At 35.6% G+C, this 13808-nt stretch overlaps 1 protein-coding gene across 1 annotated transcript; it reads left to right on the top strand.

Annotated features, from left to right (window-relative positions):
• Nucleotides 1-270: 270 nt before the first annotated feature.
• On the top strand, nucleotides 271-4624 carry LOC111460310 (receptor-like protein kinase 2). The gene is made up of 2 exons (XM_023103512.1): nucleotides 271-3238; nucleotides 3927-4624. The coding sequence occupies exons 1-2, from the start codon at nucleotides 385-387 to the stop codon at nucleotides 4454-4456; spliced, it is 3384 nt and encodes a 1127-aa protein (XP_022959280.1). The 5' UTR covers nucleotides 271-384; the 3' UTR covers nucleotides 4457-4624.
• The last annotated feature ends 9184 nt before the right edge of the window (nucleotides 4625-13808 follow it).

Below are 13808 nucleotides of genomic sequence, written 5' to 3'. Positions count from 1 at the left end.
AAAAAAAAAAAAAAAAAAAAAAAAAAAAAAAAAAAAAAAAAAAAAAAAAATATATATATATATATATATATATATATTATTTTTTCATCTAAAAGAAATGAAAATAAAATCAAAGAAGACCAAAGACACGAAGACTAAAATATGTTTTTTTTTAAGGTTTTTGGTTTTTTTTTTTTTTTTGGGTGGCAATATTATTGTCTTCTTGTTCTTGTTTTTTTGAATTTTTAAGAAACAAAATCCGAGGTATTTGTACACTCTGTTCTTGTTTGAGCTTGAGTCCATGGCAAGGAAGAGCAAACACTCTCAAAGCTCCCAAGATCTTTAGAGTTTTCAAACCCCAAAAATTATGCAAACCCAAGAAGAAAAGTTCGGAATTTGAGGCAAATGTCCATTCAATCCCTCTTCTTCTTCTTCTTCATTCATTCTTCTCTTGCTGCAACGAACCATGAAGCTTCCATTCTCCTCTCATGGCTTCACAGCTCCTCCACTCTGTTTCCCCCTTCCCCTGTTTTTCCCGACTGGAATGTCCTTGACTCAACGCCCTGTAACTGGACCTCCATTACTTGTTCTTCTCATGGTTTCGTCACTGAAATCAACATCATTTCCGTCCCTCTTCAGCTCCCTTTCCCTTCAAATCTCTCCTCTTTTTCTTCCCTTCAAAGGCTTGTCATTTCTGATGCTAATCTCACCGGCTCCATTCCTTCCGACATTGGTGACTGCACTGAGCTCACTCTCATTGACCTCAGCTCCAACGCCCTTGTCGGAACAATCCCGACAACCATTGGAAAGCTACAGAACCTCGAGGAGCTGATCTTGAACTCCAATCAGCTCACTGGCAAAATCCCACTAGAGCTCACTAATTGTAAAGCTCTCAAGAACTTGCTCTTGTTTGACAACCGGCTGACCGGAGGAATCCCTTCCGATGTGGGCAAAATGGGGAATCTTGAAATTCTTAGAGCAGGTGGGAATCGAGATATCAGCGGCGAAATCCCAGAAGAGATTGGAAATTGCAGGAATTTGACGATTTTGGGTCTGGCTGACACCGGAATTTCAGGCTCTTTGCCTAGTTCTTTAGGCAAACTTCAGAAGCTTCAAACTTTGTCTATTTACACGACCAAGATCTCCGGCGAGATTCCACCGGAGTTAGGTAACTGTTCTGAGATTGTTAACTTGTTTCTTTATGAAAATAGTTTATCTGGCTCTGTTCCTAAAGAGATTGGTAAGCTGCAGAAGCTTGAGCAGCTGTTTCTATGGCAGAATGAGCTAATTGGGACAATCCCATCTGAAATTGGTGAATGTTCTAGCTTGAAAAAGATTGATCTTTCATTGAATTTTCTTTCTGGGGCTATTCCTTTAACATTAGGGGGACTGTCTTTGCTTGAAGAGTTCATGATTAGTAACAATAACGTGTCGGGGTCGATACCTTCGAATCTTTCGAACGCGACGAATCTGTTGCAGTTGCAGCTTGATAGTAATGAGATTTCTGGTTTGATCCCATTTGAGTTGGGGATGTTATGGAAGTTGAATGTGTTCTTCGCTTGGCAGAATCAGCTCGAAGGAAGCGTTCCATCGAGTTTGTCGAATTGTTCGAATCTTCAAGCTCTTGATTTGTCTCATAATTCATTAACAGGAAGTGTTCCTCCTGGATTGTTTCATCTTAAAAACTTGACAAAGCTTCTTTTGATTTCAAATGATATCTCTGGAACATTGCCACCTGATGTTGGTAACTGCTCGTCTCTTATCCGAATGAGGCTCGGAAACAATCGGATTGCCGGGGAGATTCCGAGCTCGATCGGTGCTCTACAGAGCTTGGATTTCCTTGATTTGTCAAGAAACCATCTTTCAGGATCATTGCCTGTTGAGATTGGGAATTGTAAAGCTTTGGAAATGATTGATATCAGCAACAATGAGCTGAAAGGTTCATTGCCTCAGTCACTTACTTCGCTGTCTCAGCTCCAAGTTTTGGATGTCTCATCAAACCAATTTGATGGTGAGCTTCCAGCTAGTTTGGGGAATCTTGTTTCTTTGAATAAGCTCATTCTAGCTCGAAACGCTTTCTCAGGAACAATTCCGACATCACTAAAACATTGTTCGAGTCTCCAACTACTTGATCTTAGCAGCAATCAGCTTATCGGGAACATACCGATTGAGTTAGGCTCGATCAAGTCGCTCGAGATCGCTCTCAACCTTAGTTGTAATGGTTTCACTGGCTCATTGCCTTCTCAAATGTCTGGACTTAGTAAGCTCTCTGTTCTAGACCTTTCACATAACAGCCTTGAGGGTGATTTGAAGCCGCTTGCAGGGCTCGATAATCTCGTCGTGCTTAACGTTTCGTTTAATAACTTTACTGGTTATCTTCCGGACAACAAACTTTTCAGACAACTATCACTGACCGACTTGGCAGGCAATAACGGTCTCTGTTCTTCGATTCGAGATTCGTGTTTCTTGACAGATTCCGATAGGGAAGGACTTGCTAGAGATGGGGATGATACAATGAGATCAAGAAAGCTCAAGCTAGCAATTGCATTGCTCATTGTACTAACTGTTGTGATGATTGTAATGGGCGTGATTGCGGTGATTCGAGCTCGAACGATGATTCGAGATGAGGATTTGGAGCTGGGAGATACATGGCCTTGGCAATTCACACCATTTCAAAAGCTGAGTTTCTCTGTTGAGGAAGTGTTGAGGTGTCTTGTGGACGGTAACGTGATCGGCAAAGGGTGTTCGGGGATGGTTTATCGAGCTGAAATGGATAACGGAGAAGTGATTGCAGTGAAGAAGCTGTGGCCAACTATGATGGCAACAGACAATAGCTACAACGACGACAAATGTGGCGTTCGTGATTCGTTTTCGGCAGAAGTTAAAACTCTAGGCTCAATACGACATAAGAACATCGTGCGGTTCTTGGGCTGTTGTTTGAATCGGAATACACGACTACTAATGTACGATTATATGCCGAATGGTAGTTTAGGAAGTCTCCTACATGAGAGAAATGGGAATACCTTGGAATGGGATCTAAGGTACCAAATCTTACTAGGTGCAGCACAAGGCCTTGCCTATTTACACCATGATTGTGTCCCTCCAATTGTTCATAGAGACATTAAGGCCAATAACATACTCATCGGTCTTGAATTCGAGGCCTATATCGCTGATTTCGGCCTTGCCAAGCTTATCGACAATGGAGATTTCGGTCGATCATCCAACACAGTTGCAGGGTCCTATGGCTACATTGCTCCCGGTAAGCATTTTTCTTTCAAATCACTTGAAAACTCATGTAATCCACTACTGTTTTGTGAGATCCCACGTCAGGTGGAGAGGGAAACGAAACATTCCTTATAAGGGTGTGGAAACCTCTCCGTAGCCGACATATTTTAAAACCTTGAGAGAAAGCCTGGAAGAGAAAGCTCATAGAGAACAATATTTGCAAGTGGTGGACTTGAGCTGTTACAAATGGTATCAGAGCCGGTCACTAGGCGGTATGCCAGCGAGGACGCTGGCCCCTAAGGTGAGTGGATTGTGAGATCCCACATCGGTTGGAGATGTGAACAAAACATTCCTTATAAGGGTGTGGAAATCTCTCTCTAGCAAACGCGTTTTAAAACCTTGAGGGGAAGCTTAAGGAAAAGCCCTAAGAGGATCTCCCGCAAGCAGTGGTTGGGCTGTTACAAATGGTATCAGAGCCGGTCACTGGGCAGCGTGCCAGCGAGGACACTGGCCCCCGAGGGCGTGGACTGTGAGATCCCACATTGGTTGGACAGGGAAACGAAGTATTCCTTATAAAGGTGTGGAAACCTCTCCCACGCAGAAGCGTTTTAAAACATTGAGGGGAAACCTAAAAGGGAATGTCTAAAGAAGACAATATAGCGGTGGGCTTGAGGTGTTACATGTTTCAATCTTAATTAGTATTCTATTTTTGTCCATTTCAGAATACGGCTACATGATGAAGATAACCGAAAAGAGCGATGTCTACAGCTACGGTGTCGTGATAATCGAAGTCCTAACAGGAAAACAACCAATCGACCCAACGATACCTGACGGACAACACATCGTAGATTGGGTGAGAAGAAAGAGAGGGAATGAAGTCCTTGACCCAAGCTTGCAATCAAGACCAGAGACAGAAATAGAGGAGATGATGCAAGTTTTAGGCATAGCGTTATTGTGCGTAAACTCGTCACCAGACGAGCGACCGACAATGAAAGACGTCGAAGCAATGCTGAAAGAAATCAAACACGAAAGAGAAGAGTATGCGAAAGTCGACGTGCTGCTCAAAGCTGGCTCCTCTCCTGCCAATGGTGGGCAAGAGAACAAGAGCTCAAATAATGTTAATGGCGTTGGAATTGCAACATCTTCTTCAAAAATGTCGACCAAAAGCTTGTTGCCTAAAAGCAATAACACGAGCTTTTCTGCTTCCTCGTTGATCTACTCGTCATCGTCCTCTAATGGCAGAAAGAGTTAATTTTTTTTTGTAAAATAGATTGATTTGATGGTTAAGCCAAAGTGGGAAGTTTGTTTATGATCAACAAGAACATTTCTTCTTTCAATGATGTAAAAAAAAGAAGAACAAAGATTGATATTTCATAGCTTTAGATCAAGTTTGTGATCCAACCACTTTATTCAATAATGAAGGAACTATTTGCTCGTTAATTTTTCTTTTTAATAAACTATGTAACAAAGAGCAGTACGTGTGGTTGAACAAGTTTGAATTTTGTACAAATTGTGTTCGGTTGCCGAAGGTAAGCCTCGTTGAAGGTTCGTCGAAGGTATAAAGTAGGGCGAAAAATGTGAATGGAGTTTGAGTCCTTAATGTTTGTTGTGAGTGTGTTAAGATCAGGATGCTGCATGGTTGAACAAGTTGTGTTCGGTTGGCGCAGGTAGACTATGTCGAAGGTTCGACGAAGCCACAAACTCGGACGAAAAATGTGAATGGGGCTTGAGTTTCCTTTAAGGCTTGTCGTGAGTGTGTCAAGATCACGACGTTGCACGGGTGAAGAAGTACAACCGTAACAATTGGAATCAAAGCCACACTTTATGGGTTTAAGTAGAATAAGATAGAGAACTCGAAGATCGAATGAAGACTTTGAAAATGTTGTAAACTCATAGCTGGATTAAACATCCAATCTATGAACTTGTTCCTACCGAGAATAACAAACCCGTGAGCTTAGTCTTCGAGAATATTGTGATCGACTTTTTGAAGGCTTAATTTTTTTTTTAAACAGTTAAAAACTCATTTCAAATTTAAATGTATTCTTAGGATTTTTCCTTATAATTTAGTGGATTTGAGACATTTTCTCAAGGGTATCAAAATCTGTCAAATCTCATATTCATAATTATTACACAAACAAAAACAAGAAGAAATCTTCAAAGATAACAACAAATGAAATCATTAAAATCCACAAACTCACATTAGATCCACAAGGAGACATCAAAATACCAAGACTCTGTCGATTCAATGGTCTGATTTCATTCTCCATTTGGATAAAATTAAACAAAAACAACATAAAACCCATGAAAAAATATTGTGTTTGGAATCAAACCCATATTTTTGTTCATTTCAATGACAAAATTCGAATCAAACCCTTTTTTAAGTACTTGTCATTTCAAAAGTGCTAGGGGAACTCCATTGCTAATAGATATTGTCCGCTCTGGCCCGTTACGTATCACGGTTTTAAAACGCGTCTCCTATGGTTTCTACGTCCTTACAAGGAATGTTTCGTTTTCCGCTCCAACTAATGTGGGATTTTATAATCTACCCTCCCTTGAGAGCCCAGTATCCTCGCTGACACACTTCTCTCGGTCTTTAGCTCTAATACCATTTGTAATCGTTAAAACTCACTGCTAATAGATATTGTTCGCTTTGGCTCGATATGTATCGCCGTTAGCCTTAGAGTTTTAAAACGCATATGCAAAATAGAGGATTCCACACCCTTATAAGAAATATTTTGTTCCCTCTCCAACTAATAAATTTGTTCACGCATTTACGTAGTGTGAAGTATTTTCTCAACATTTGAACGATAAGAACACAAATTTGACTTGAATTTATCTGAACAGTCCCATCAAAACAAGAGTTCATATGATATCTGAAATAATGAATGATATGAACATATGTTTTTACATCTACAAATAAAATCTTTCATTTTTCGAGAAACACTCGTGTACAACAAATTGTGTCCATTTAATTTACTTTCATTTGTGTTTATGTTGCCATCCCAACCAACCCATCGCAGAAAGAACTCATTTATTTCTACCTTGACCAAGAATTGAAGTGATGACAGATCATCCAACCATATAACATGTTTAAGGTATTTGTTCAGCTCAAGTCACAGTCACTGCTAGTAGATATTATCTGCTTTGACTCGTTACATATCACCATCAGCCTTATGGTTTTAAAACGCGTCTGTTAGGGAGAGATTTCCACACCCTTATAAGGAATGTTTCGTTCCCCTCTCCAACCGATGTGAGATCTCCCTAACAGGCGCATTTTAAAATTGTGAAGCTGAAGTTCATACGTAACGAGCCAAACCAGACAATATCTGCTAACGATGGGCTTGGGCTGTTACAAATGATATTGCTAATGATCGACTTAGTTTGTTACGGTAGCTAAATCAATCCAAATTGAGTTGGGTTGGATTATTTTTTACGAAATCGAATTGGTTTGGTTTGGTTTTCGAGTTCAAAGAAGAAAAAAAATCGGGTCAACCCAAACCAAGCTGGTCCAACACTTCAAGCTTCAACCTTCCACTTTAGGGTTTTCTTTTTATTCTTTCAACATTGTCGTTACTCCCAATCTTGCTCATCTACAAGCTGCCTCCTGCCACCGCTCGCTGCTTACAGTTACACGCTACTCCCGCTCTCACTCTCAATCACACGACCAATCAACCAATCATAGTAACTAGTCATACGACCTACTTCAAAAACAGAGGGTTGGGTTGCGAAACAATTTGGAGTTACTTAGGTTACCAATCTAACCAACTTGAATATCAAATTGGTCTAAAAGGCCCAACCCAACTCATCTACCTCCCTAATATTAACAATCTTCCTACCAAAGAAATGTAGCCCACAAGAATTAGAACACATAAAAACAATTTTGTCCTAGTTTAACGACGATCGAAGGCATAGTATCAAGTGATTTTCTCATTTTAACATAGCAGCGTTTATTATACAATGGTGTAAAAGTGAGTTTAGATCACTTTCAAACGTGCCCTAAATCAAACCAGAACTCTTTTGGAAGGTTTTAGTTTCTCATCACTTATATAAATTTACTCATGTTTCAACATAAATAAAATCAAATAATTAAAATGGGGCATAAGAGTTTGGAATGAATTGACTTACACATTAGTAGTGGAAGCATAGAAAGATAGAGATTGATCTAAACATAGTTAAGGATAAAACGTTCTCGAGAAAAAAAAAATGCAAATTCTCTATAACCCATTAGAAGAAATCATACATTTTCATTGATTTTATGGTTTTAATACAATAACAAGACGAAAGAATCACAAGTTTTGTTGTTCTTTCAAAGTTTATTTATTTATTTATTTATCATTCCTACCTTAAAAATTGAAGATTGAGATAGTTTATGAAGTTTTGATAAATAGTTTTTATCTATATAATGACAGTGAAACTAAAATGATATAATATTATTTCAAAAGTTCTTAGACATTTAATATTGGTAAAGACATTTTTTATTTTATTTTTAAAAAAATTGAAAGATATTAATGAAAAGTAATTATGTTCGTGAATATGTGTGAAACAAAATAGTAATTGTTTGCAACTAACCTAAATTATGTTTTTAATTTAATTTCTTGAGAATTTTACGACAATTATTGAAAGTTCAGAGTATTTTTGATACAAAGTACAATTGTATTTTTATTAATTTAGACATGGTATGCATAACATTACGTCTTTTTTGGCTAAACCATGACGCGAAAAAAAGTCGTCTCGACCAAACAGACTCGAAAAGCCATATGATCCTACAAGAAATAATGGATACGATATCATACAAAAAACGCTATTATAGTCTTTTTATAACATTTTTTGTACGTCGTGACAATCCATATTATTAAACGTCTAACAAACAGCTGCTGTGTTGCCGTGTTGCTGTGTTACAAAGGCTGTGTTGAACTTGGTAATTCTATCGCGTTTGGCAGCAACAAAATTGAAAGAGTGGAGCTATGCATTTCCCTCCCAAGAATCCAAGTCTTTTGCAGAACTCATCACAATTTGGCTGATCCTCACACTTGCTCCTACACTCATATCCCGCCATTCCTACAAAAAATACAATACATTTCAATCAGGGTTTGATCAATATTGTTCGGTACTTACTTCTTGTTTCTAGTTTTTCGATTTGAAGAACGGATCATCTGTTTGATAACGTTTTCGTTTCTTATTTTTCATTTTTCGAAAATATTTCGATTTTTAAAATAACATAAAGTCTGTTTTTGTTGCCTTTTCAAAAACATATATTAAAGTATCTTACGGTCGTAAAAACTTACCGAGAGAAGAAAAGAGGAAGATAGCAAAGATGAAACAACCAATCGAAGAGCAATGGAAGATGCATATCCATAAGCCATTTTTAATCATTGTTTTTTTAGAATATTGCAATTGAAAGAGGTTGAAAATGGAAGATATATATAAGAAAATGGCTACGCCTAATTACTCACACAAATGTTGAAAGAAAATCTAATTAATAACATATTAATCTTGCATGATTTTATAGGCTTTTATATGTATGTTCTTACTGCATTAAGAAATATTATTAAATTTATTATGATTTTATTCCTTTTTTAATGGAAACTATATTAGAAAATCAAAATTTTTTGATAAAAAATTATTTGAAAAATAAAATTTCTTGTGTGGGATCTGATCTCCACCGGGAATCCTTTGTAATCCTTGAAAAAAATAAACGGAAGATTTCACACCCAATCTCCAATAAAAACAAATAGAGGATTTTGCACTAATAAAAAATAAAAACAAAAAAGACAACAGAAAAATTCTCCACTCATCTATAGACATCTTTAAAAACAATTAACCTAAAATATTATCAAATGATACATAAATGTCATTATTTATGGCAAGAATATTAATATTGAAACGCCATAAAGATACAATAACTTTCATCTTCAATTAGGCTATTTATCAACTATAAAAGTGAAACAAACCAACCACAAGTGTATTCATACCTCTCTCGTTTCCTCTCTCATTTCAACAAAATGAGTTTATTTTCGACACTTATGGGTTCTCTCTTAATTTCATTGTTCTTCTTTAACCAATTCACTACTATTGAAGGATCAATCTTCCAACATCGAGAGATTCTCGTCAAGATAACAAATGCTCTAAAAAGTAGAGAGCAGATCACTATTCACTGCAAATATGGTAACGATAACTTGGGAGTCCACAATCTGACAGCTTGGACCGATTAAGACTTCAATTTTCGTCCAGACTTATGGGGCACAACATTGTTTTATTGTTCCTTCCAATTGCCTGGCGCGTTTCATTACTTTGATATCTAAATAGATAAGAGAGATAGAAAGAAATGCAATTGTTTGTGGCTTGTGAATGAGCAAAGCATGTGTATGTACAACTATAAAACCACCAAGTATGAGTTTTGCTATGAGAGGTCAAGTAAAAAATCCATATATCTATAAAATGAGAATGTTGGATTTTTATATTGAAATAAATAAATGTTCTTGATACGTTATTTGTTTGAGTAGTTTTTTTACTTTCTTTTTCGATACTGGATATGTTAGTATAAAATAATTATAAATGCTTTCGACATAAACTATGATATTAAGAATTGTTAACTTATGTTGGTTGTGATTGATAATCAAAACAACTGTATGAGATGCAATACTGTATTTGAAGGATTTTGGGCTAGAGTAAAGGTAAGGTCGAGCCTTAGGACTTTGTCGAGAGTAGAGGTAAGTCGGTTAGAGTTGCTATCGAGTAAACATATACACTACTGGCATCATTGAACAAAGTTTAGTTTCTGCATAAATTATGTTCGGTTAGCGAAGAATGGTATCAAAGTTTGATACTGAGCGATGTGCCTACGAGGAGGCTGAGCCCCGAAGAGGAGTGGACACAAGGCGGTGAGCCAACAAGGAATCTGATCTTCATGAGGAATTTGATCTCCATGAGGAATCTTCTATCTAATCACATATAAAAAAAATGGTGGATTTCGCAGCGAATCTCCATGTAGAATCCTCTCGCTAATACCCGCAAAGATAAATAGAGGATTTTGCACCCTGGAAAATAATCTCTTTGATCCCCACGAAAACAAACGAAGGATTTTGCAAGAATAAAAAAAATAACGAAAATCGAGAAAGCTTCCCCACCACCGGCATTATAGACACCTCTAGAAACAATAAACAATAAGTGAAAATGTTATCCAATGATTGATACATCTCATAATTTAAGGCACGAATAGGAGTATAGAAACGTCTTAAACATACAATTCCACTTTTGTCTTCTATTACACTATTTATCAATTATAAAAGTGAAATAAACCAAGCACAAATGTGTTTATATCTATCTCTTTTTCTCTCTCGTTTCAATAAAAATGAATTTATTTTCAACTCTTGCATTTTTCCTCTTAATTTCATTGTTCTTCCCTAGCCAATTTACTACCGTCGAAGGATCAATCTTCCAAAACCCAGAGATTATGGTCAAGATAACAAATGCTTTGAAAGTTCAAAATCAGCTCACTGTTCACTGCAAATCAGGCGATGATGACTTGGGAGTCCACAAACTAGCACCTTGGGCTCGCTATGACTTCAGTTTTCATCCAAACTTATGGGGCTCAACATTATTTTACTGTTCCTTCCAATGGTCTGGCTCATTTCATTACTTCGATATATACATAGATAAAAGAGGTAGAAAGAATTGCGAAAATGTTCTATGTTCGTGGTTTGTGAGTGAGCAAAATGTGTATATGTTCAACTATGAAACCAATCATTATGATATTTGCTCTTATTGTTTTATATATATATATATATATATATATATATATATATATATATATATTTTTAAAGCTAGATATGATTAGTGTAAGTGAACTATAAACTATCCTCAAAATGATTAGTATAAGTGAACTATCGACATAAATTACGATATTAAGAATTGTTAACTTATTTTAGTCGTGATTGATAATCAAAACAAGTATATGAGATGCAATATTGCATTCGAAGGATTTTGGCCTGGAGTAATAGTAAGGTCGAGTCTTAGAATTTAGCCTAGAGTAGAGGTTAGTGGGTTAGAGTTGCTATCGAGTAAACATATACATTTATCGGGTACATGTATGATCGAACAAATCTTAGTTTCTGCATAAATTATTTTCGATTAGTGAAAAAGAACCTTGCCTAAGGTCTAACAAAACAACAAAGTCAATACGAACATTCCATTTATTTTTCCTAACTTTGAGAGAAATTAACAGAAAACGTTTTGATTATAAAGAAAAGATAATACAAAGATATGATATAAAGGACGCTTTAAAATGTGTCATATATGATAAGGTAATAATATAAACATTTACATTTAGAAATGGTATTAGAGGAGAGAAATATGAACATACCACTACAAATCGATATATCAATCTTTCAAGACTCAGAAATTACTCACAATTAGTTCATTGTTCACCATAAATCTGGCAATGATGACTTGAGAATCCACCCGCTCCCATCTTTTGGCGGCTATGCCTTCACCTTTTGACCAAACTTCTGAGGCTCAACACGGTTTTACTATACCTTTCAGCGCCCTTGCTTTTCGCATTACTTTGATATCTACAAGGATAACAGAGATAGAACCAAATGCAACAATACTATATGTTTGTGGATTGTGGGAGAACAAGGTATCCGTATGTTCGACTATAATAAAACAAAATTTTATGATATTTTCCTCACTTGGCTGTTTAAATGAAATATGGTAGAGATAATATGATTTTAAGTCCCTCCCATTGGTACCATATAATATGATTTTAAGTCCCTCCCATTGGCTTCGTTCTCATTGGCTTCATTTTGGTGGTCTTCCCTTATATTATCCAACCGTTAGAATTGTTCTTGTTTGAAAAATGAGAATGAGCCTCAACCCCAACTTCAAAAATAAAAAAATAAAAAAAATAAAAAAAGACAATAAAATATTTTTTAAAAAAATAAAATAGATAGTAGATATCATTATCCTCGTTTATGGAAATCGAATAATTTTTTAAACAATAAAAAAAACTCAAATATGGTAAGAATAAAAAAAAAAACTTGTTTTTAATCCGTTTTTAAATTTAAAATTTGGTTAGCTTTTAATCTTTGCCCAATCTTACTTTTAATCTGGCATGATTTTATACTCTTTTAAATGGTATGTTCTTTGAACATATAAAATTTAAAGGTTGAATAAGAAATATTATTAAATTTATTATGATTATATATATATATATTAATAGAAACTTATTAGAAAATTAAAGTTTTTGAAAAAAAAAACATTTGAACAAAAAAAAATCCTTTCTAGGAATTTTATCTCTATGGAAAATCATCTGTCTGAACTCCATGAAAACAAGCAATAAACACTATATTAGAATGTTATCAAATGATCAATAAATGTCATTATTTATGGAAAGAATACAAATATTGAATCGTCTTAAAGATACAATAACTTTCATCTTCTATTTATCGACTATAAAAGTGGAATAAACCAAGCACAAATGTATTCATACCTATCTCGTTTTCTCTCATTTCAAAAAAATGAGTCTATTTTCAACACTTGCACTTTCTCTCTTAATTTCATTGTTCTTTGTTAACCAATTCACTACGATCCAAGGATTAACCTTTAAAAATCGAGAGATTCACCTCAAGATAACAAATGCTCTGAAAAGTAGAGAGCAGATCACTATTCACTGCAAATCTGGCGATGATGACTTGGGAGTCCACAATCTGACAGCTTGGGCCGACTTCGACTTCAAGTTTCGCCCAAACTTCTGGGGCACAACATTGTTTTACTGTTCCTTCCAATTGCCTGACGCGTTTCATTACTTTGATATCTACGTGGATAAGAGAGATAGGAAGAAATGCAATTTAACTGAATGTTTGTGGCTTGTGATGGAGCAATATATGTGTATGTTCAACTATAAAAACGGTAAGTATGAATTTTGCTACGAGTGGTCAAGTAAAAAATCCATATATCTATAAATGGAAAGGTTGGATTTTAATATTGAAATAAATAAATGTTCTTGATAGGTTGTTTGTTTCCCAATTTTTTTTTTCTTTCTTTTTTGAAGCTTGATATGATTCGTATAAGTGAATTAAATAGCTATCGACATAAACTATGATATTAAGAATTGTTACCTTATTTTGGTCGTGATTGATGATCAAAACAACTATATTGGGCTAGAGTAAAGGTAAGGTCGAGTTAAGACTTGGTCGAGAGTAGAGGCAAGTCGGTTAGAATTGCTATCGAGTGAACGTATACACGTATTGGCTACATGTATCATTGAACAAAGTTTAGTTTTTGCATAAGTTATGTTCGGTTAGCGAAGAAGCACCTTATCTAAGGTCTAATGAAACAGCCTTCATTTATTTAAGGAAAGGATAATACAAAGATATGATATAATAGGCACTTTACAATGTGTCATAAATGATATGGTAATAAAATAAATATTTTCATTAAGAAATGACATATTAGAAGAGAGAATGATCCTGAGATTATACTTTCACGATATCATAGGTTTAAATCGCTCTATACAACACGTTTTTAACTCATTTTTATTCCATATTAATGTGATAGCAGCTCTATTACAAAGGCTTGATGAAGCTTACAAGCAAAAGGGTAAT

Source organism: Cucurbita moschata, unplaced genomic scaffold (assembly GCF_002738365.1).
Source record: "Cucurbita moschata cultivar Rifu unplaced genomic scaffold, Cmos_1.0 Cmo_Scf00023, whole genome shotgun sequence".
Lineage (NCBI taxonomy): Eukaryota > Viridiplantae > Streptophyta > Magnoliopsida > Cucurbitales > Cucurbitaceae > Cucurbita > Cucurbita moschata.
The sequence above is the reverse complement of the archived record's forward strand: the minus strand, read 5'-3'. Positions and strand labels throughout refer to the sequence as shown.

Coding starts and splice junctions, on each gene's coding strand:
- LOC111460310 (XM_023103512.1), top strand. CDS start 385: ATGTCCATTCAATCCCTCTTCTTCTTCTTCTTCATTCATTCTTCTCTT. Junction 3,239..3,926: donor CTATGGCTACATTGCTCCCG/GTAAGCATTTTT, acceptor TGTCCATTTCAG/AATACGGCTACATGATGAAG.